Below are 24,564 nucleotides of genomic sequence, written 5' to 3'. Positions count from 1 at the left end.
AAACTGCAGCAATGTGACACCTCAAAGAAAAACACATTGATCAGAATCTGAAGAGAGAAAGTTTACATCAATCATCACAGATTAATATACACTGATCACATCAAATATCAGTGAGTCTTTCTGTGGAAACGTGAATGATGATGATTTATGTTTTGTAACAATTATCTGAATCTGTAAAGTAAGTGAAGTTATAAAATAAACGTAATGCAGTAAAAAAAAAAAAAGGTGCAGTATTTCAATATGAATCGAAGTAGAACTTTAAAGTAGCATTAGATGGAAATATTCAAGTACAAGTACCTCAGATTTGAACTTATGTACAGTACTCGAGTAAATGTACTCGTTTACTTTCCAGTACTGTCGATCAGAGTCTACCTGGATGTGACATGTAGTAATGGAACAGGTGTCAGGTTGTGGAAGCTGGGAGCTTCGTCCCGGTGTCCCTGAACGCACCATGCTGAGTCCTGGGTATTTAACATTCTGCCCTGGACAGCGGCAGGTTGTTGCGCAAGCGCAGCCCATTCAGTCTGCATGAATACGGAGTGAGGAGAGGACAGGAGCACTGGGAGGACTGGGACTGGGAGGACACAGTGGACTGGACGGACCGGACCGGACCCGGGCAGGCGGACATGGATGGACAGAACGGCAGCAGCAGCATCCGCTCTCGGCCGCACGGCAGCGCGACGGACGGCAGGAAGAAGAAGAAAATCCCGGACAGAGTGACTCTGAAGAAGGAGATCGGGCTGTTGAGCGCCTGCACCATCATCATAGGTGAGGCAGGAAAACAACAGCAGCTCTGCTTTCACAACTTTCACAAAGTTTGTCTTTGTAGAAAATCGACGGTTTAAATAAAAGTTAGCGCCTGACTGATCAGGGACATCAGAGTTTGGTGGCAGAAAATATTCTCCGTGTTTGTTTGATGGGGGTTCACATCAAACTGAGCTGAAGTGCTTACGTGGCTGAAATATATGAAGTCCAGAATCAGGCTGGTGGTCACGCAGAAGAACATTGTCTGCTGGAGCAGAACGCACAGCAGGGACCTTGAAACGCACCTCAGCACCGTCAATATGAGCATCATCCAGGCCGGATGGAGGGGGGCTGCAGAGGGCCATGCTGGTCCTAGTGTTAGCAGTGTGCAGAGCAGGAGGTGAGGGACAGGATGCATGTTTGAGCTCTCTGGTTCCCCCGACTTCAGCCCATAAAGTCACTTTATTCCACAGTGTTCTTATAAATAGCGCAGAAAACAGGAGAACCGTGAATTCAAACTGCCAGGAACCTTTAAAGTGAGGTTTTTGTTCTCTGTGGATAATCCCACAACCAAGTGCTCACCTGTCTGAAACTGGATTACCAACCTGAACCCAGAGCCTCAGGGGGCCCAAAGGCTAACATAACATAGCTGTTCTGAAGCTTTTGATCGTGTCACATGCTCTTCATCAACAGATGGAGTTTGCTTGGTCGCTGTTTCAAAAGTCACAAATACACTTTAAAACTCACATTCAGTGCTAAGAAAAAAGGACTCTGCTGCTGCTGAAGATCATGGGATATGTTCAAAAGCCCCAGAAAATGGACCTTATGATGTGACTTTTTTCAGTTTTGGGCCTAATCAAAGGCCGATGGTGTCACCTGGGCAGGTGGTCTGTGGGGATCTGCTGAAGCTCCAGTCCCCTTTTTGTTGCCGTACATGAGATCATTTTTTGTCGTAGTGTTGTTCAGTGTATGAAAATGTCTCATCATGTTATTCTATGTTATTGTACCCTGACCCCCCTGCAGCTCTGCCCTGACAACCCCTCACGTTCTACAAACAGGTTGTCATGATATTCCAACAGTAAATATTCACCTCAACACCTCTTCCGGTTTGGGTTAGGGTTTTCATGCCGATTGTTCCACAGTATCAAACAGACTATTTATCAGACAGCTGTTATCAGACAGAGTGCTGTTCTGCTTATTGGACCGCCAGTGGAATCATTTGGTTCTGAAATCGTTGGATGGGCGGACAAACTAAATCTGATGCATGTATTTGTGGATAGTCTGTAGAAAACCACGGCTGAAGTAGCAGTACTTTACTCTTAGTAGGAGGAAAACCTTCCGACACGTCAGTTCGTTAAGACGCTTCCAAACCAATGAATCTTTGTCCATCTCAGCTGTGCTTTGACCGCTCAAATGTACAGTTTCCTTTTTAAAAAAGGTTTCGTAGCTTCCTGAATCAGTAGCGCCGCAGTATTTACTCAAACAGGAGGAACGTTTGTTTGTTTGGGACTATTTTCCGTGGTGGACTAATACACATTTGTTGCTGTATGAGGCGCAGCAGGAAGTCCAGCTGAGGCGGTTGAGACAATGCACGTTAGAGTCTTCCTCTCACTGAACCTGTTGGCTCTATCAAATAATATCACATATTTTAATGATCCCGCTCTTCTAACCTTTCTGGATCTTATTGAACGAACGGATCAAACCTGTTCGATCGTTCCTTTTGTTACGAAGGTGTTTCTGGGTCAGTGTGCGTCACACGCCGCTGCAGTAATGCAGAAATAAACCATTTTATTTCAGCAGCGACGTGGTGGTGTTGGTTTCCTGTGTGATGAGCTGTGAGTCAGACAGTGCAGCTGGTGTGACTCTGGGTACAGCGGGGGCTCAGGAGGTCAAGCGTGTTAACCGCTAAACGTACGTTCAGTGGAGCGACCCCCGGCTCCTCCTGTCACCTCGGGTGAGACGCTGACCTGCAGCCCCCTTGGTGTTTGGTGCAGGTGTGGGCTAACTGGGCCACCTCTTCCTTTTCGGCAAAGCCGCACGTTTTTGTAAAAATCCTTCTCCAGAACAAGAGAAAGGTCCTGTGTGCAGAATGCTGAAGCACCTTTCCATTCAGAGACAGAACGAGCTGGCCGCTCTGCACCCTGGACCAGGCTCAGCAGAGAGTCATGTGCCACGAGATTTAACTGAACCGAGCTTGTTGTGGACCTTTCTCTCCGCAGACTGCTCGTTTCGTCCCGCGTGTCTCTTTTAGAAGCTGCAGGAATAAACGGATGCAGGAGGTGAGTCGGTCACTTCCCACCTCTGCAGCTCGCAGTGGATAATTTATGTCTGGTTATGTAACGGCTGTCTGTGCCACTTGGCTGCCTTCTGCCGTGCTACTGGTAGCGTTGTAGTCTGAATGTGTCGGATCTGCTGGTACTCTACACTGCATACTGAGGCTCTGGGCAGGAGGGTTTGTCCCGGCCTGAGTGATGGCCTTTACCTCCTTCTCTGACTCACTCTGTCATGGAGCTCTTTGTGTTTTCATGCCCTCGGTATAAACTCGGGGGGAACGGTTTGGATTGTGTGACTTTGGTTGAGAGTCTCAATGGGTCACTTTTGTTTTGGAGCTGCATGTCGATGTTAATGATGTGAACCGTGTGAAAACCCTTCCAAACAAGTCACATGTGAGAAGCACGTGTGCAGTGTGCACATGTGTCAACATGTGTCAACATGTGGAAACATGTGGAAACATGTGCGAGCGTGTTTGGGCTTCTCTTTTATTCATTTTGGAAATTGAAATGGAAAGACGTGCAGGCGTCTTTGTTGTAGCACGTCGCCGCAGTAGGAAAGCAGAGTCGTAGGCTAACATGGCTGCGACACGGCTCGACTTGATCCATACATTTTTAAATTTCAACAACAATCTGACCTCAGGTTTTATTTAGTAGCTGTTCTGGAGCTTCAGACCACATCACCTCGTCATCAGCAGGGGCCGTTTACCTTCTCAATGAGCACTTTAAACTGGGGAGGGGGACATTGAGGAGTCCCTCATCAGAAGGCTCAGAGCGAGTCACGTGTCACCGGTCTTTAAAATCTTTGTTGATTTTTTGATTTTGTGACTTGAATTTGTTATTCGACTCGAGTCCAGAAGTTTATTTCACAAATGTAGCTCGACAACATGGATTCCTCTTTGCTGTGGATAAAAAGGCAAAGCAGCTTCAGTTATACATCACGTTTCAACAGCGCAGGCAAATCAACGTGTTTAAAGTGTTCAAACACATGAAATAAAGAGAAAACATTAAATGTGGCAACAATGGACGCAGTTATACTTTAGAAACCAGTCAATCTGTGCAGCACCCTGCTTGGTTCTGACTCGAGGTTCTACCAGTGGACTTCAAGGTCTGAGGTTCCAGCTGGGTTTCTGTTCTTCAGCAGAACCTGAGATCACTGAGGGATTTATGAACAACAGAAGGCCTTTAAAATCTTTTCTTTCACCAGGAACAAGTGTAAAAATATGAGAACAGGAGTGATGTTCTCACTTCTCTTGGTTCTCATTAGAACTAATGTGTGATCTGTATCTCCACATTTTCAATATCTCACACCCGCTTCTTCCCCCCCTTCAGGGAACATCATCGGCTCTGGGATCTTCATCTCTCCGAAGGGGGTCCTGGAGCACTCGGGTTCAGTGGGTTTGGCGTTGGTGGTTTGGTTACTGGGAGGCTGCATCGCCGCATTGGGCTCCCTCTGCTACGCCGAACTGGGCGTCACCATCCCGAAATCCGGAGGAGACTACTCGTACGTCACAGAGATATTCGGTGGTCTGATGGGGTGAGTGTACTCCAGCGTACCGTTCGTGGGGTTGTGTTTATGAGGCGAGTCCACGGTATGGACCTCTATGTAGAGGACGGCAGTGTGTCAAATGTCTGTACCTGTTCAGGTCATTCAGCAGAACTCGTTTAATGTTTTATAGCGAAACATTTAGCAGCTACACAGTCAGGAGCTGGTGGAGACCAACAACAGAGCTCAAAGAGAGGACTTACATCGATCAGGCGACACAAACACGACTCCAAATGAATGATAATGTTGCTCTATGACTGGAAACTAGCAGCTATTTGCTAACACCTTTCTCACGTTGGAAACGTTCACTTGACCTTTAACTTGAAGGCTGGTTGTGAATCCAACATCGTCTCAACGTGGCCTAAATATAAAAACACATGGCCGCCAGACTTACCTCACGCTCATACTGAATAAGAATAAGAATCACAATATATCACAATATATCACAATGTATCCTGCCGCTCTTGTTGTTAGCATGCTAACATTAGCTGTGTACAGATAGAACGCTAACATCCTTTTTTAGCTTTTATTGAACTTATTGATTGATCTTACCATGTAACAAACATGTAAATGTGAATCCACATGTTTTCCGTCATATGCAATGCGAAATGTTAGCATGCAACTTTACATGTCAAAACGAAAGTGTTAGCTTGTTAGCGATATGCTTCTGGTCCATTGCTCATTATGAGTTACAGTATAGTGGAACAAATGCAGCCGGCTCTGGACCATGTTATCTACCAAGAGACGGGATACATATATTATACTATATTATATTATACGTAACGTGTATTCATGTTTGAAATCTGATCTAAATGTTTAAGAATGATTCTGAGTTATGGAGCCGGCGTTTGTTTCGACACAGCAGTGATTGAATGTGTCTCATGGTATTGAACGGCTTTCTGAAATTCAGGTTTCTCTTGCTGTGGAGCGCCGTCCTCATCATGTACCCGACCACGCTGGCTGTCATCGCCCTCACTTTCTCCAGCTACGTCCTGCAGCCGGTCTTCCCAAACTGCGTTCCTCCATACATGGCGACACGCATGCTGTCCGCCACCTGTCTCCGTAAGTGGCTTCGCCATCTACAGTCTTTGATGTTTACATGTGAGGGTCGCCAGATGCCGTTCAGGGGAAAAACTTTGATGTTGAAAGGACCTGACAGCCGCACCATGACTCTAACTTTGCAGTCCGGCGTGGACGGCGTGCAGGATACTGTATCTGGCTGCTGAATGGCTCACAGAACTCTTGCATCATTCATGAAGCATGACGTGATGTCTTGTGGTGCTCTGCTGCTGCTGGATCTTCATCTTCTTCCTCTCTTATGTAACGTCTGGCTGAAGGCTTTTTAAAACCTTTTTTATGGTGGTAAATAATGCACAGCATCCCTTTAGGAGGGAGGAGAACAGGCCAGAAGATGAGAGAGAATGTCTGGTGATGAATATCATACAGGAACACCTGAGCTATAAGAAAATAAAACTCCTGAAACTTAAACCACGGAGCAAAATAAAAGATGCAATTAACGACTGCAACTAAATCAGAAACAGAACTTTAAAAACTCAAAATAAATGAAGTAATACTTATAAGGAATACACACTTGAGGTATTGAGACCAGGTTTTTTGTGGGTGTAGTATGACTGTAATTTAATGGTGATACTGGTGGGAATGTACACACTGATTTACAGTCTGTCCAGCGTTTTATTGTGGGTATGGATGTACCAGTTTAGAATATATATGGCTGAACTTGAGAAGGCAGGAAGAAAAGGATGCTTCTTGTTTCGGAGTTTAGTCCGAACACGTCCAAAGTGTTTCTACCTGATCCAAGAAGAGGGGGAGAAAAGGCAGCCGTCATAGAGATGAATGAGCTCCATAGTCTCCTGTCAACGTTCATGGTGTTGCATTGGGGTACTGACTCTGTGAAGTGGGCCTGGTGGGGGCGCTGATGTTTGCAGCTCATGTTAGAGCAGATAAACACACTGTAATCAAATCCTTGCACTTTGCGCTGTGTTTTGGTTTTGGGGAGGCTGAAGGAAGACCCCCCTCCAAACACCATGCACCCCACTTTAGCATGTAGATAAATCCAGAGACTAACCTGCTGTGTCCAGTTAGAGCTGCTGAGCTACTGTATGATTGGACAGACTGTTTGAGGGTTGAAATTTGGGGTTTAACAAAACGTGCAAAGGATGAACAGCTATGAAAGGTCTCGCACGTGTCCAACTGCACTCTGCACATTAATATTTAGTGGAAGGTGTTAATAGAAGCAAGAAAAACGAGACGATGGCATTAACCTCAGCAAAACCTGAAGCATGTGGAGATATTAGGAGGCATCCTGCAGGGTTTGGGGATGTTCACTCCTCAAAGATTCAAAGGTCCGTATCAAACATTGATGGTATTTATGCTGCATGAGGACTGTCAGCACCAGACGTGGCAGCCTGAGCTGACATTACATCGTCAGGCTGCAGCTGCCCTGACGAGCGTTAATCTACACATGGACGGCTGCATCGTGTCTGAAACGACGGGACGTCACCGTGTGATTCCTGCCTTCTACGGCATCGTTCACACTTGTTTTTGGAGCTGGATGCTGAAACATGAGCTCTACTCACCCTCCTCAGAGCTGGGGGGGGGGGTTCTCGCCACCATGTTTTGTTTGCTCTTTGCAACGGAAGTGGTTTGTTTTGTGGGGCCGACAGCTCGTCTTTGTGTCGGCGAATGAGGCCACCATGAGAGCGTGGGGCAAAGCCGGTGACAGTGATGGACGAGGTGAGACAATCGTGCCCCCCCTCACTCGCCCGTTTCCCACATTCCAGCCTCCCATGGCAACCGGCTGCTGCCGCCCACCACCGGCAAGAACACCAGCACCGGTTCCCCGGTGAAGGGATGCAACTGGATGGAACTGTACTGACGTGTTTAAAGAAGCTTTCTTGTCGTGGTTAGTGATACCGGGCCGCACTGATGATGTCATACTTTAGTGATGTCATCAGGGCAATCAGCTCGGGTTTGGAGACTACAAAGTTATCACAGAAAGTTTGTGTTACAAATTGGAGATGTGGTGTTTGGAAGATGTTGGCCTTTAGCAGGCAGGGAGGTTGTAACGAGAACTTGCTACCGAGTTGCATCATGGGAAATGTAGGATCCAGTGTTTTTCTGCTTTGTCTGACCACATTAGAGGGCAGAAGCGTTTATTTTATCAGCACACTGTGGTTTGTGAAGATGTCAGACTCTCTGAAGGCAGTTCTGACGGACTAAACTGTCTCCTTTAGTCAGTTTATCTCAGCTTCTTCTCACATTCTTCATTCAAATCTGTCGCTTGAAATTAAACCTTTGAATTAAAGCTGCTAATCAGTGAGAGTCAAATATTCAATGTTCTTTGAATTAAACTTACAGTGTCAGAACATGTAGAAATAAACTGTCGGTGCTGAGTGTGTGACAGGTGTTCAGTACAAACACTGAAGCCCAGGTTATTTAGCTTTGACTCTCTTGGGACATCTCACTGTGAACTTTGGCCTGTGACAATAAAAAAATGTCAAATTGTAAGTTGATGAGGACAAAAACAAAACGTCAGAGTGAATAGCTTTGTTAGTCCACGGCTGTTTTAGTCTAGACTGAAAGTCTCAACTGTTGGATCGATTGGCATGAAGTTTGATTTACTTTGGTGATCCCTTAACTTCAAATAGTGCGAGCGTCTGGTGAAAACGTGTCATCAGTGTTAGAGAGGCGGGCTTCTCTTCTCTCTCAGTCGCTGCTGCGTTTGTTCGCTGTGCAGAACATTTCCTTATTTTATTACATAAAATAAACCTTCACTACCTTATCCATACTTATTGACTGATCAGTTCATACTGAACTGGTCTGTGAACCTGACAGACTGTGTTTTGTGCCCAGTGCTGCTGACCTGGGTGAACTGCTCCAGTGTTCGTATGGCCACCAGGATCCAGGACGTCTTCACGGTGGGGAAGCTGATGGCCCTGGGCCTCATCATCGTGGTCGGCCTGGTCCAGATCTGCAACGGTAACGTTCTTAGTCTGCGGTCTAAAGCTTTCCCGCACCCCGAGGAGAAGACGAACAAACCGACGTGTGATTTATCCTCCAGGTAACTATGAGGCGCTGACCCCTCAGGTGGCCTTTTCCCTGGACCGGACGCCGTCGGTCGGTCAGATCGCTCTGGCCTTCCTTCAGGCCTCCTTCGCCTTCAGCGGCTGGAACTTCCTCAACTACGTCACAGAGGAAGTGGTCGAACCCAGACGGTGAGTGTTTTTACTTCGTCACCTTCTCAACGCCGTCCAGTTGCAAATGTTCGGCTTCCGCCTCAGCTCGTTTCTTTGATTGTTGGTGGCAGTTTTTGTCTAAATCAAATCTTCAAATCAAATTTGTTTATTTATTTTCTGGTGGAGCACCGAGAACATCGATACCCCTCCCTCATATGTTTGTGAAATATGATGCTGGTTAGCTTAGCTTAGCATAAAGACTGGGAAAAGGGGGAAACAGCTATCCTGGGTCTATCCAGCACGCCTCAGGCCCCCCAACTACGAGGTTATATTTTGGTTGTTTGATCTGTACAGAAACAGAGGCGTAAAACAACAACTTGTTGTCCCACCAGGAGATTTCTTAAAGTAGCCCCCCTAAAACATTTTTACTCTATGTTTTGTTGTGTGGATTAAACGAGTGAGACAATGTCCAACTATTCCTTCGATGTCTTTCTTTACGGATACTGTCTGTACAGCCACACTTTTCTCTTCAATTTCTTTGAATGGTTGCCATTACCAGATTTTAAAAAATTACTTTACGGTAAAAAATCAGACTAAAGGTACCAGATGCAGCGCTAACACTGTGGCGGTGCCGGTTTAGAGGCATTCTGGTGCAGAATCAGTGAATCAGTTGCATTTCCTCCCCAGTTTACTCTTTGCATCCTGTAACCAGAGTTTTTAATGTGAACCATGTTCGTGTCTTCTTGTGGTCATTGGGCGACAGTCCATCTGGAATAAGCTTGTCGTTGTAAAAAGTGCATTGTTGGAGGGGTAAAATCGTTTAGCAGCGAAGAACCATGAGCTTCACGTGACGGTCGTTTTGGCTGTGAATATTCTCATTCATCCAGGTCATTGTAAGCTTCAGGGCATTCAATCGTCGTTTTGGTTTGACTTTTTAATTTCTCGTGCCTTTGATCAGCTTTCATGCATGTTTGAGTGATTTTTGGTTTTGACTGTATCGTCTGTGCATGGTGTCAGGAATCTACCTCGTGCCATCTACATCTCCATTCCACTGGTGACCTTTGTGTACACGCTCACCAACATCGCCTACTTCTCCTCCATGTCGCCCGAGGAGCTGCTGTCGTCCAATGCCGTGGCCGTAGTGAGTAACATGGTTACATGATGATGGCGAACAGTCGCTGCTTTATCTTTTAGGCACTGAGGTCAGTTTCCAAATCAGGAGTATGATAAGCAAGCAGCAGGTCAAAGGTCAGAGGTGACTTATTCAGTGACTGCATGCAGTTCAACATGAGGACACCATCTTCCCTTCAGTGAGCCCCCAGTGATGAAAAGTGAGCAGCTACAGGAACCAGAGACCACAACAAGCTTTGCTTCAAAGGAGCATAAAGAGCTTCAGACTTTGTCCAGATGGAAAGCAGAATTATCAGACTTTAAGTTCATATTTTACGTTTCCTGGGGTACATTTTTGATTCAGACATAAATAACAGTCTGCCTCCTGCCTGGTAAGTACATGTTGGGAAGTATTGCTCTTTCAGGTACTTGTATTTTACTCTACTTTATGCCTGTTTGACTTTAATTCAGAGGAAATTTTATACTTTTTACTCCACTACAGTTGTTTGTGGTCACATTCAAAGCATAGAATGAAACTCTAGAACATGTTCCACCAGATGAAGAGTGACCCACCGAGAGGCTGACATCACGTCCCTCACCACCAGCGTGGCTTTAAAACTAGCTCAAACTGATAACCTGGTGTCTGAGGGGAATGACTGGGGGGCAGAAACATTTGGTGTCGTCGTGTTCGTCAGCGCTCTACTCGTCACTGAGTCTGTCTGCTGTTCTGTTGTTCAGACATTCGGAGAGAAGTTGCTGGGTATGTTCTCCGTCATCATGCCGATCTCCGTGGCTCTGTCCACCTTCGGAGGCATCAACGGCTACCTGTTCACGTCCTCCAGGTGAGTCTCAGGGCTCCGTCCGCCCCCTCGTGCTGCGGCGCTGCGTTGGTGTGGCTGCTGACGGACTGTTGGATGTTTCTGCCTGCAGGTTGTGTTTCTCTGGAGCCAGAGAGGGTCACCTGCCCAGCCTACTCGCCATGATCCATTATAAGAACTGCACGCCCATCCCCGCCCTGCTGGTCTGCGTACGTACCACTCATCTGTTCATGTGCTTCTGTCTTTAAGCAGCATTTGTAAACTTGCCTTCATACTGTAGATCCTCCCTTTGCTCTTCATCGTGTGTCTTGTTGGCCTGTTTGACCGTCAGCAGCTTTTCCACAAACTGATCAGGTAAGGACAGATTTGCTGACGGTAGAAGAACTGACTTAAATGAAGGTCTCGTTAGTTCTAATGAGACTCAAGTCAGAATTTGAAAGTATCGTTTGCATGATCACAAAACTCATTTTAGTTAAAATGTATTTCATAAACGTTGTTATCTGTATGTTTTTATCACCTAATACACTTTAGTGTTTAACGTGTCACATCACTCAGTGTTTTCTGTGAAGCTGTGATCACATGATTTCCACCAGCGGGGTCACTGAAGGCCTTCTTATCGTGTCCTGAAGCACTTCAGTGATTACTGTTGAGGTTTTCTGGGTATGTCCGACTGGTAGGAGACCACATAGTGAACCCAGAACATGCTTGAGGGGTTAAACTCAGGGAGTCCAGACCTGAACCCCACTGAGAATCTTTGGGGTGTGCTGGAGAAGGCTTTGACTCGACCATCATCAATGAAAGATCTTGGTGAAAAATTAATGCAACACTGGATGGAAACAAATCTTGTGACATTGCAGAAGCTTATCGAAACGATGCCACAGCGAAGGCGTGATCAAAGCTGAAGGCGGTCCAACGAAACATTAGAGTGTATGACCTTTGTATTTGGTGGTGGCAGTGTATCTCTCAGCTGGTTTCCCTGGAGGACCTGGAAACATTGCTGGACAGAGGGACATCTTGACTACCTCGATGAGCCCACAGACCCCACAACCCAGCGAACCCCCCCTGAATATTCATCACGTTGTCTTGCCTGGCTGTGTTTTTCAGTGCGCTGCCACCATTGTTATACTCTGCATCGGAGAAACACACAACCTGATCAACTACGTCTCCTTCATCAACTACCTGTCATACGGCGTGACGATCGCAGGTCTGCTGTACTACCGCTGGAAGAAACCCAACCTGTACCGACCCATCCAGGTACCAACACATCTTCTACCTGTGGTGAAAGTAACTCAGTACATTTACTCAAGCTATGCACCTGAGTACTCATTTGAGGTACTTTGAGTCTTTTCTTTGCATCCCACTTTCTTCTACTTTCTACTGAAGTAGTTAATCATAAAATATGATATTTTGTTTTGAATGAAACTACCCAACATCTTCTGCAAGTGCAGCTAAAACAGTCAACCAGAAAACATCTGCAGCTACACCATGAAGTCATTTTTCATGCAAAAACATTTGACCAGTCATCTCATTCTTCAGATGAATGAAAACACAAAATAGTAAAAAAAGATTAAATGCAGGAGTTTTACTTGTAATACAGTATTTGTACAGTGTGGTATTAGTACCTTTTCTTAAGTAAAGGATCTGAATATCTCCTCCATCACGAGCCAGTTTTCATTGTCACCATATTCAGCTCATTAGCAGCAAAATGTTGGTTTGTTACAAACCTTGAACCACCTGCTGTCTTCAGGTGAACCTGCTGGTTCCTGTGTGCTACCTGATGTTCTGGGCGCTGCTGCTGGGTTTCAGTCTTTACTCAGAGCCGGTGGTTTGTGGCGTTGGTTTAGTCATCATGCTTACCGGCGTACCTGTCTACTTCCTGGGTGTCCATTGGAAAGAGAAACCAAAGTGTATCTACAACTTCATTGGTGAGTTTTTAAAAGGAGGTCTGATTAAAGGTGGCACTCGGTCCGTCGCAGCTCATGTTTAACTCACGGCTTGTGTTTTCCTGCAGAGAGGGCGACGTTCGTGGGCCAGAGGTTGTGTTTTGTGGTCTTTCCTCAGTTCGACCCCATCGAGATTGCCAGTCCGTCAGAATGGACTGACCGATCTTCAGGCAGGAGCAGCTTGTCTGCCAATTCCTAAAAACTTTTTTCTGAATGTATGCAGATCTTTGTTTTTACTCTGTCACTGTGTAAATCCAGACACTTTTCTTGGTATGGGAGCCTGCTGTCTGACCTTTGACCCTGCGAAAGTCTGGTTTCCCTGTACTCGAGTGGAAACATCTGTTGTTCTGCGTGGACTGCTTGCATTTTTTATTTTGTTCTCTTTTCTACTAAGTCTTCTAGTACAACAACCTAATGTGAGCAGTCACACTGTGAAAAGGACTTAATTCACATTTTGGACCCCTTTGTCCCTTTTTCTGAAATATGACAGAACTCTGACCGACTGACGGTTATTTCTTCTGAATACTGCTGGTGTTTATCGTGCCTTCAGGCCTTTTCACACCTCGTTCCAAACAGATCTATCGCAGGTATTCTGAGAACAGAAAGAAACTGAAAGAGAAAAACAGGCGCACATTAGTTCAGAACATCTGCAGTTTTCATGCAGCCACCGACTCCACAGGTTTTCTTCTTGTTTCCTGCTGTCAGACTGCTGTCAGTGTCACTTTACCCTTTTCTCCAATCCTGTGTCCTGTTCTGCTGGAAAAAGCCTTTTAGAAGTGTGTGCAGTGGAGACTGATGACGTTCACCCACCGTCTTACAGAGAGCTGTTGAAGTAAGATAACGTCATTTAAAATCTCATTGGCAGCTGTAAAAACTCCAGCCTTGAATAAAAACGTAATCAGCAGCTTGAATTATCTGAACAGCTATGGGACGGTTTGCTAATCAAGTTTTACAGATGTTGTCGGTCCCTACTTGACTTTGCTGATCTTTGACCTTTCTCCTAGTGCTACTGTGAGGTTCACATTTATGGTTTGGAGAAAAGTGTCTCAACAGCTGTTGGAAGGATTGATCTGTGATCTGGTTCAGGATGAATTGTAATAACTTTGGTGATCTGGCTTTCCATTTAGCGCCACCATCAGGTTAAAGTTTCTCTTTATACCTGTAGAACTGATGACTTTCCCAGCAGCCTCAGCTGGACTTTAGCTCAAGTCAGCAAATGTTAGCATGTTAGCATGCATGGCTGCATGCTCTTAAAGTGTGTATTTCATATTTCTGTCTTAGCACCCTTTATCGAACATCGTTTCCCACAAACCTAGATCCTCGGGGGTTAAAGGTCAGCTGTAACAATGGTTTCTAGGAGCTGGGGCTTTTTGTTTGCTGCTAACAAATGCATTGTTGCTAACTCTGGGTTTGAATTCTAGTAAGTGCTGCAGTCTCAGCATATGAACAGCAAACAGAACATGTTTCACTTTTTCAGAAACACCAGTAGAAGTTACTCTCAATGAGAGATTGCATTGAGTCCAGAAGGTCGTGGAGCAGCGTTTAGGCTGGATGTTACATCAAGACTTCGGCTGCTGGTGGTCATTTTCTTCCAGTCTCCTCCAAAAAGCAGGTTTGCTTTCAGGTCTGGAACATGGGCTGATATAAAAACAGGTGTAGACCTGCTTCTTGGAACACGTCCTGTTTGTCAAACGGCTCCTGGTGAGACTATCAGCTGATCAGATTTTTGTCGCCTGCCCTTTAAACACATGTGAACAGATTATAAATGGATCTGAATGAAAATGCAGCATCACATCAACAACATGAATGTGTTCATTTTCTAAAAATGAGGTGTTTTCGTGGAAGTGTGAGACTTGGTGTGAAAAGGCCTTGACTGGAGAAAATGCATATTCAAATGTTGTTTATCAGCTGATTCAGTATATTAGATTTTCATATATTTTGCATGCGCCTTCACCTACACATAAAGCACTTTGGTCATCTGTTCTGTATGAACTCTTTTGCTCTCATTTATGAAAGCAGATGGCGCTGGACTCGTTTTGCACACAGCACCTTCAGATCCCTGAGACCAAGGCCAAGCTCCACCTATTTATCTACTGTTAACAAAGTAGTTTTGTTCATTGTACCTGCAGCTGCTCTCACGTCAGTCCCCATCACTCTGGTTTGTTCGACTGACTCTCTGACTCACACTGTGATTGTACTCACATGTAGAAATAATTCTGCTGTTGTGGCAGCTTTTCTTACAGATATTATGCTATGTGCTATATGCTAATGAAATGTGAGACTGGGACAAAATTGGTCCAACATGTTGTCCATGCAGTTCTTTGTGATAGGTATGTAAGATAAAGGTGGGTTGAGTCATTCTGCAGAACGATGGCTGTCTCTTCTTCTTCACGTACATTACACGTAAACGCCTTCCTCGCTCCCTGCTGCTGATTGGCTGGAGAAGTGCTGTGCGGCATGGCTGGAGCCACTTTGTTTGTTTTACAATTCTTTTCACATTTTCTCGTTTGTATGTCTTTGCAGCACACACACAGAATGGACGGCCAGTGGACCGAGAGGACATAAACATATGTGTCTCCAGAATGACTCACCCCTCCTGGCATTTTCATACCTGTGCAGTCGTTTGACACATAAAAACATGAAGATGTGTCCATGACGGAGTACATGTATTTGTGTTATCCCATAAGGAAAAATAATGCTAATCAAAAGCAGAGCAGAGTTGCACTAATGCTACTGTTAGTTAGTTAATTTATTACAACAATCTCTATCTCTGGTTTCAATTCAGTAGTTCAGATCACAGGTGTATGACTAAAGCAGTTGTTGCTAATGGTTTTGAATGCTAACAGGCTAACTGTGCATCCTCAAATTGTGTCCCAATGCCAAAACCTATACTAAGTGTGTAAAGTATGTACAATAGTTTGCTGTTATACAGATAATATACAAGAAATTAATGTACTGTTTATACTTACAGGAAATTGTACAAATGCCCCATGAGACATCCTTCAAATAATGACGGAAATCCCAAACTAGCTTCACAGAGAGACAGAAAATATCTTTTTAAAGATTCTGTATTTTTTGTTATTTCTTTTTAAACATCTTCAACACTATATGCAATTAATTTATATTTTTTGCAGTCGGAAGTCGTGCCTCAATTTTCCTGTGTGCACTGGTTTGTGAGACGGTAATGTGCCTCAGCAGCACTGAAAAATCCATCTTTTCTTGTGCATTCTGACTTCTTTGAGTTGCTCAAACTGTGCTTTGAATTCATACGCAGTGTGGAATCGGGTCACAGCTTCATTTCTATTACAATTGCTTGTGTATTACATTCTTCTTTTTTGTTTACCCTGCTTTTGATTCAGAGAGCAAATGAAAATATTTCTTGTGTATTTTTGTTGCCTCATGTAGACACATCAGTATTTCTGTCTTCGTAGACTGGAGGGGGATTTATTCTGTTGGTAACTGCAAAAAAAGCTGAAATCCATGAGATCAGGAAAACCTCATCACAGGGTCTGGTGTCTTCATCTGTCTCCTGTTGTCTTGACACACACACTTTGACACTGTACATTATTTGTGAAGCATCCAGTGTTTACAGTGGGGTCATTACATGCAGTCTTAACTTGGATGTACTTTAGAACACTTTTTGTAAAAAGAGTAAATAACTGTAGCAGCACAATAAATCCAGAATGAACTGGAACATGAGTGACATCGTTTATGTGTCTGAGTTATGCTGATGGACTGAAGGACGACGGCTTTTCTGTTACTCTAGAAATCTTAATTCTCTGTCGTACTGATCTACATATTCGCGTTCGAAAACGTCATGATGACGTAGGGGTCTAAACAGGAAGTGAAGCAGCACGTTTTATTTTGTCCCCACATGACCACAGCTGCTGTCGTCAATACTGGACTTACAACTTAAATGCCGGTGAGTTTATTCACGTCAAAGTTATCCAGCATTCAGACAGTCATCTGTATGAACACAAGCGTCGCCCCCGCGGCACTGCCTGCTTTAGCTAACGGTATGTTAGAACATGAGCAGCTAAAATGTTAGCATAGCATCTCTGATCGATGTGTTCTGCCAAACTGCGCTCAGAAAAGTCGCATTTTAAAAAGTGTTTGCTTGTCGGTTAGCGGACAGACCGGACAGAGCAATACTTTAATCTTTTAACAAATGTTTATCACTCTGTTGATATCTCGGCATACTTCTAATCTGTAATTGTCGATTGAATTTGAATAAAGTCTTTATTTTGGTCCCTTACCGCTTCTCAGATCAACTTGCAGACCTGTGGAATAACGTTAGCTGGATGTGGAAGTTAATTTTCTTTGTCACATATGGGGCGTGTGGGAGTGTTGACATCGCCGGGACGAATAATAAATTAACCTACAAGCTGTAGTTACTAGCGCTAAAGCAGGACCAGAACCCGCATTAAATGAGCTATTTTTGACTGGAAATCCGCTCATCGCGGCGAACCGAACCAGAAACAGCTGATATTTAAAAACAGGTACGTGTTGTTGAAGGGACTGTTGTCTCACAGGTACGTGTTGTTGGAGGGACTGTTGTCTCACAGGTACGTGTTGTTGGACTGACTGTTGTCTCACAGGTACGTGTTGAAGGGACTGTTGTCTCACAGGTACGTGTTGTTGAAGGGACTGTTGTCTCACAGGTACGTGTTGTTGGACTGACTGTTGTCTCACAGGTACGTGTTGTTGGACTGACTGTTGTCCCACAGGTACGTGTTGTTGAAGGGACTGTTGTCTCACAGGTACATGTTGTTGGACTGACTGTTGTCTCACAGGTACGTGTTGTTGGACTGACTGTTGTCTCACAGGTACGTGTTGTTGGACTGACTGTTGTCTCACAGGTACGTGTTGAAGGGACTGTTGTCTCACAGGTACGTGTTGTTGAAGGGACTGTTGTCTCACAGGTACGTGTTGTTGGACTGACTGTTGTCCCACAGGTACGTGTTGTTGAAGGGACTGTTGTCTCACAGGTACATGTTGTTGGACTGACTGTTGTCTCACAGGTACGTGTTGTTGGACTGACTGTTGTCTCACAGGTACGTGTTGTTGAAGGGACTGTTGTCTCACAGGTACGTGTTGTTGGACTGACTGTTGTCTCACAGGTACGTGTTGTTGAAGGGACTGTTGTCTCACAGGTACGTGTTGTTGGACTGACTGTTGTCTCACAGGTACGTGTTGTTGAAGGGACTTGTCTCACAGGTACGTGTTGTTGGACTGACTGTTGTCTCACAGGTACGTGTTGTTGAAGGGACTGTTGTCTCACAGGTACGTGTTGTTGGACTGACTGTTGTCTCACAGGTACGTGTTGTTGAAGGGACTGTTGTCTCACAGGTACGTGTTGTTGGACTGACTGTTGTCTCACAGGTACGTGTTGTTGGACAGACTGCTGTCTCACAGGTACGTGTTGTTGAAGGGACTGTTGTCCACAGGTACGTGTTGTTGGACAGACTGCTGTCTCACAGGTACGTGTTGTTGGACAGACTGCTGTCTCACAGGTACGTGTTTTTGAAGGGACTGTTGTCCACAGGTACGTGTTGAAGGGACTGTTGTCTCACAGGTACGTGTTGTTGAAGGGACTGTTGTCTCACAGGTACGTGTTGTTGAAGGGACTGTTGTCTCACAGGTACGTGTTGTTGGACAGACTGCTGTCTCACAGGTACGTGTTGTTGGACTGACTGTTGTCTGGCTGTGTCCCAGCAGGACGAGCCACCATGGCAGCACGCAGGCTGAGCTTCAGTAACATCACTGCCCTGGCTCCGATGGTGCGGGTGGGAACTCTTCCCATGAGGCTTCTGGCTCTGGACTACGGAGCTGATGTCGTTTACTGTGAGGTGAGGATCGAGTCTATCAACCCGAAGTCGGTGTTTGTATCACTCGTTGACTCTTCTGTCTGTTTCAGGAGTTGATCGACATCAAGATGGCCCAGTGTCACAGGGTGGAGAATGGTAAGAATCCCCTTCGTAACTGGCTGCAGGCTCACGATCCAGATCCAGATCCAGATCCAGACACATGGACACAGACAGACATAGTTTGACATCCTGGGTTTTTTACTGTGTGTGCTCGTCAGAGGTGCTGGAGACGGTGGATTTTGTCGCTCCAGATGATCGAGTGATGTTCAGGACCTGCGAGAGGGAGAAGGACAGAGTCGTCTTCCAGATGGTGAGACAGGAAAAGTCTGGACCAGACAACACTATTTACTGTCAGTTTGTTGGACGTTGACACTCAGAGCTGTTTCTTTTTTAGGGGACCGCTGACCCCGACAGAGCGCTGACGGTGGCCCAGCTCGTGTGAGTCCACAGCTCCATCTCTGACCGCTGTGCTTAATCCACCCCCCTGAAAACACCCCCGAACATAGTTCCTGTATTCACAGCCGGAGTCTGCAGCAGGACAGCTTGTGTTCACTTTCAGTTTTAGACTGAACCTTTTTGTTGCGTTAACATTTGACTGTGATTGAAAATGAGTGCTGAGGAAAGCATGAAAATACAACATGTTTGCAGAATGGAGTACAGTAGACCTGAAGAGGGGAAGACAGAAATATGTTTGAAATGCATTGAATAAGGGGAAGCTGTCAGTGGGCCACTTTGTATCCCATGATGCATTGTTGGACGTGGCCGGTTAAAGACCAGTCGACTTGTCTGTCACACAGGGAGAAGGATGTGGCCGCTATCGACGTGAATATGGGCTGTCCGAAAGAATACTCCACTAAGGTGAGTTTCCTGTCAGTGAGCAACCTGCTGCTTTGACCTTTGACCTCTGGCTGACCTCTGGCTGACCTCTGGCTTGTTACAGGGCGGGATGGGAGCAGCTCTCCTTTCAGATCCCGACAAGATCGAGGCGGTGAGTGCATCAGTCAGATGAGCCGTAGGTATTGACGTTACGATCGTTGGTGTTTGTCTGAAGAGAATAACCAGCTGACTGTTCTCAGATCAGATTCATCATCAGCATTCTGTGAAGGAAACTTTAAAATGAACTTTTGTCTGTAGATCCTCAAGACGCTGGTCTCAGGAGTTTCTGTTCCCGTCACGTGTAAAATCCGAATCCTGCCTTCGGTAAGATGTGCAGCCTTCGCCGTTATCACTTCATCACTGATCACTGATCAGATTCTTTCATTTCTCTCATTTCATTCACGATTCTTTTGATTTCTTTTATCGTCATATTTCGAGATGTTTTTACTGTTTGTGTCAAAACTGCCATAAAACTGTTTTATATTATAGATAGAAACACTTTATTTATCCCAAGCTGGGAAATTGCAGAATTATATATTATATTAATGTATATATATACTTTACTAATATATTAAAATATTAGTTCACTGAGGTAAATATTGGAACCAAAAAGAGTCCTGATCATAGTATTAATTCATTTTCACAATTTTAACCCTGAAACTTTTTGTAATACAACAAAAAACCAAAGACCATTATTTTCCATATACTTAATGTTAGAGGGGTTTCACTTTGATTATTACAGCCTGTGATATGTCAATGATTAGCAACAACACTGACTTTTATGCATTATTGTCAGATTTAAAAAACCCCTCTGAGTCCTAAAACTGTTTTAAAATGCTAAATATTAATATTATTTTCCACTTTCACTGAGTTAAATACATTAACCAGCGTCAGTCCTGATCATAACTACTAAATATTCATTTCCAGAATTGTGTCCCATTAAAAACTAATCCATGAAATAACAGCAGTGTTTTAATGGGGCACTTTTGTCTTGGATGTGCTGAGCGTTACTCTGTTTTGTTTATACGGTGTATTATATATTTATTTTAGGAGGGTGAAATTGTAAAATTAAGCAAAAAATGCACACCCTTTCACCAAAATGTGCGTAATGAGGACAGAAGGTGAAATTCGTATTGTCTTCCTGTTGCCCGTCCTCCAGTCACACAGTGTCCCCAGTAACATGTTCTGGATCTGCTTTCAGTTGCAGGAGACGGTCGGTCTGGTCCGGAGGATCGAGAGGACCGGCGTGGCCGCTGTCGCTGTTCACGGCAGGTAAAACGCTTCTGTCGCCACGTTTACTCTCAACACCAGCAGCACAGACGAAGTGAAATACTGTCGTGTAAATGTCTGTATTAAACTGTGGCGGTGTTTGGTCTTTGAGTTTTGGTTCGGTCAGCTTGTCGAGGCGCAGGTGCTTCTGGTTCCTGATTGGCCGAGGGCTGCCTGCTTCAGCCAAGCTGTGCGATGTGTTTCAGGTTGAAGGAGGAGCGGCCCAGGCATCCCGTCCACTGCGACTACATTCAGGCCGTCGCTCAGGCTGTTTCCATCCCCGTCATTGCCAAGTAAGCCCCCATGCCCCCACCTCTCTCTGTAGAAACAACAGGTGAGGATGTTTGTGGCAGGTGATCCGTCACAGTGAAGCTAAACTTTCAGAAACAGTCGTGGTTTATTCAGCAGAGACCTGAAGCGAAGCCGCACGCTGGCGTTTCTATGAAATAGACTCTATCATCTTCTTTTCTCATCCACGCCGAGGATCAATGGACTGACGGGAAATTCACGGTTTCTGGTTTTATTGATCAAACTGAGTTGACTGGACTAAAAGAAATGAATGTTTTCAAAGAGAAACGAGTCAGAGATACTGTCCCTAAACATTAGGTGACTTAACTAAAGCAGCTCTCAGCCCACTGAAACGGAACAGAATCAATCAATCAATCAATCAAAGAACTTGTTTGTTAATTAGTCATTAGTTAATTAGTAATTAGTTAATTAGTCATTGTCTCTTGCAGCGGAGGTTCTCTGGATCTAGTGAAGACTAATGCAGACATTGAGGGGTTCAGGAAGGCGACGGGCGCCTCATCCGTCATGTTGGCCCGCGCCGCCATGTGGAATGCGTCGGTGTTCAGCCGGCAGGGGCCGCTTCCTGTGGAGAGGGTCATGGAGGATTACCTCAAATATGTGAGTTACTGCATGCTGTCAGAGTCCTGTTTTCAACATGCTTCAGTATCAGTAAAAACACTGAAGCTCCAGGTGAACCTTCTTATCTACAAACCGACTGAAGCGTCTCCGGCTGCCTCGTTTTTCACAGGCCATCCGGTACGACAACCACGCCTTCAACACAAAGTACTGTCTGTGTCAGATGCTGAGAGACAAGGTGGAGTCTCCTCTGGGGAAACAGGTGCAGGCGGCTCAGACCAACGCTGACATCAGGTACAGGACTCCCGGCCTTTGATTGAGCAGAGGTGACATCTGCAGGTGTTTGGTGGCAGGTGTCGGTGATCAGGTATCACAGTGTGGTGTTGCGTTGCAGCGACGCCTATGGGCTGCAGCAGTTCTACCGGCAGACCCAGGAACGGCTGCAGGCCAGGAGGGAGGCCCTGCAGAGCGGCAGCCAGCCGGACCGACCCGTAATGGACGGAGATGTCACCATCATGGCTGTCAAGTTTGAGCGGTTGGTCCAACCTTTTAAATTTACAGCACGTATGAGGAAATTTGTGTGAGTTCAGAGCTGTCCAGTAGATTCATCAGATCCACAGCTTTGGACTCACTCTTTTTATTGATTTGAATATTCCATCACCATGAATCTGTCATATGTAGGTATACTAAGTGTGATCAGCTCTGAGACTTCCTGCATTAACACAGATGAACATCATGTTGGTTGAAACAATGTGATGAGCTGATTACAGCTCAGTATGGATATGAGGGTAATTTGTCAAACAGCATCAACACAGTCTGACACTGTTACTGAAGGAGCTGCTGAGGGCAGCTTGGCTAACATCCTCCTCTCACCTACATCCTCAGTGGTGTCCAGAGGACAGTCCAGGACAGAACCAGCTCTCCTGACCAGTCTGTTCAGTCTCTTTCTGTCCCTCTCAGAGCTTCCACAGCCCCAGCAGACCGCTGAGTAAAAGACTTATGGACGGTGGACAACGTCAGACCAAGTCCTGGCTGTAGTGGATGCTCTCTGTCTGTGCCAGTAAGAAGCGTCATTAGTGAGGGCTGGTTTGGGAACCTCAACAGCTGACCCAGTGGCGTTAGGACACATCCAGGACAGCTTGTCAGCCAAGTTTGAGCCTGGATGCTCCACAGCTGAAGTAATCTGTGTACAGAAGTCCGTCCATGATGCATCAAGGCTGCTGTTCCATGCAGCGTTTCAGTCCTCTCTTCGCGCTGTGCAATGCTCTCCATCAGTCCACTCAGTCGATCACAGTCTGTGCAGCTCTGTCCTGATTGGTCCAGGCTCAGACACAGCAAAAAGGCTTGAGCTGTTTGGAGGTCGCACAGTACCGACAAATAACAAAAGTGATAAAAAATATGGTGGCAGCCTTCGATTTCTGTCATTAGTTTAAGTCTGTCATGCAGCCAGGATCCACTTTCTAAAAACAAGGATATCAGCAAAAGAATGTAAGCAAAGCAGGGAGGAAGCAGGGGAAGCATCTGCTCCGTGTATGTCACAGCCTCGTGGAGGTTAGCATTCATCTGAAACTGATGCTAATAGGACTAACCAGGGCAGAGGTTTGATGAGCTCAACCTGTACTTGTGGTTTTAGGAGGGAGTATCCTCCTCAGATCACCCCGAAGATGTTCCTGCTGGAGTGGAGCCGCCAGCAGAAAGTGGAGCAGCCGCTGTACGAGACGGTAAGAGTCCAGAGTTACCAACACCTGATCCTCTGCAGCTCCTCCTGGGTCGTCTCCAGTCCGCAGAGTTTACCTCCACTGACGTCTACCCTCGATCCATCACTGCACTGATCAATGGGAAGAACTTTGGCTGAGCAGGAATGAATTTCTTCACAAATTACTCCACAGAATTAACTGAAAACCTGTTAGAGTGAGCAGAGAAAGACCAAAAAGCGAGAAAACAGTCAGGATTGATGACTGAACGTGTGTGTGCGTGCGTGCGTGCGTGCGTGCGTGCGTGCGTGCGTGCGTGCGTGTGTGTGTGTGTTCAGGTGCAGCGCTCTCAGGACCGAGCCTTTCAGTCCATCGTGACTGTAGCAGAGAAGAAATACAGATCTTCACTGTGGTTAGTACACACACACACACACACACACTCTGAACCAGCACACCTCCTGAGGACTCTTGTGTTAAATTATTTCGTGGTTTTCAGGGAAAAGTCGAAGAAATTTGCCGAACAGGCGGCCGCTATCGTCTGTCTGCGAGTTCTGGGAATACCGGAGGGTCGTATCGGAGAGGAAGACTCCGGCCTGGTCTGCAAGAGGAAGAGGGAGGGGAAGGTGAACGGCACCACAGAGGAAGAGGGGAGAAAGAAGCGAACAGGAAACGGACAGCTCGGGGACGGCGGCGGCGGTCGGTGACGGTCGCCCGGCGGACTCGCCTCCAGAGCAGCTGCAGACTGTTTGAACGGCCTCTGACGGTGAACCAGGAGAACAGATGGATTATTAATTATTGTTTCCTGTCGTACAGTCAGATTATAGAAAGGCACGAACTCTAATTATTTACTCTTACAGTTAAGAGAAGCAGAGGCTTCACTTGTTTTTTAAAGGTTTTCAACTCTTTTTTCCTTTTTTAAACTTTCATCACTGCACTCAAATCTGTTTCCATGTGATCAAAGTTGGATCTTCCCAGAACAAATACAGTCTTCCACTGGGTCAGGGGGGAGAGGGTCTTTGTTGTTCACCCCTCCTGGTTTTTATTTGAATATGATCAGTGTTTTAACGCGATGTGACGTGCAGCCAGTAGGAGGCAGTGCTGGACTTTCAGATTCAGCTTTGATCACTTCGGACATTTTAGTTAATTTTACATTATTTTGAACAGAAGATTTTTGTTAACGACCCTTAAATGCATCGTTCGCCTTGTGGCTGCATCCTTCAGTCTCTGCCAATGTGAAACGAGTTTAACTTCTGTCGACACTTTTGTCCAACTCTGGTTCTTCTTCGTAAAGTCTTCACCTGAGACAGGGTTGGAGTGTTTTTATCTCTTCTGTTATGTTCTACGGAGTCTCAATAAAAACTCTTCAA

The 24,564-nt window shown here is 45.5% G+C and overlaps 2 protein-coding genes across 4 annotated transcripts; both read left to right on the top strand.

The window, feature by feature from the left end:
* Positions 1-626: 626 nt before the first annotated feature.
* slc7a10b (solute carrier family 7 member 10b) lies at positions 627-12,826 on the top strand. Its single transcript, XM_041938456.1, has 11 exons — positions 627-768; positions 4,347-4,551; positions 5,471-5,622; positions 8,434-8,559; positions 8,642-8,795; positions 9,774-9,897; positions 10,605-10,708; positions 10,797-10,893; positions 11,789-11,938; positions 12,432-12,609; positions 12,696-12,826. Exons 1-11 carry the CDS (start codon positions 627-629, stop codon positions 12,824-12,826), a joined length of 1,563 nt encoding a protein of 520 aa, XP_041794390.1.
* Positions 12,827-16,468: 3,642 nt separating this feature from the next.
* On the top strand, positions 16,469-24,564 carry dus2 (dihydrouridine synthase 2). Of its 3 annotated transcripts, XM_041939063.1 has the most exons (17): positions 16,522-16,549; positions 17,160-17,192; positions 18,346-18,476; positions 18,545-18,590; positions 18,713-18,804; positions 18,889-18,932; positions 19,292-19,352; positions 19,435-19,482; positions 19,629-19,694; positions 20,572-20,642; positions 20,846-20,932; positions 21,377-21,545; positions 21,676-21,797; positions 21,898-22,038; positions 23,137-23,224; positions 23,536-23,609; positions 23,694-24,564. In XM_041939063.1, exons 3-17 carry the CDS (start codon positions 18,357-18,359, stop codon positions 23,899-23,901), a joined length of 1,437 nt encoding a protein of 478 aa, XP_041794997.1. In that variant the 5' UTR covers positions 16,522-16,549; positions 17,160-17,192; positions 18,346-18,356; the 3' UTR covers positions 23,902-24,564. The 3 variants fall into 3 exon arrangements, with proteins under 3 accessions (XP_041794995.1, XP_041794996.1, XP_041794997.1); XM_041939061.1 differs by lacking the exon at positions 17,160-17,192 and having other exon boundaries at positions 16,469-16,549; positions 18,343-18,476; XM_041939062.1 differs by lacking the exon at positions 17,160-17,192 and having other exon boundaries at positions 16,472-16,549.

Source organism: Chelmon rostratus, chromosome 6 (genome assembly GCF_017976325.1).
Source record: "Chelmon rostratus isolate fCheRos1 chromosome 6, fCheRos1.pri, whole genome shotgun sequence".
NCBI classification, from domain to species: Eukaryota; Metazoa; Chordata; class Actinopteri; order Chaetodontiformes; family Chaetodontidae; genus Chelmon; species Chelmon rostratus.
Note: the sequence above shows the minus strand (reverse complement) of the source record. Positions and strands in the feature narration are given on the sequence as shown.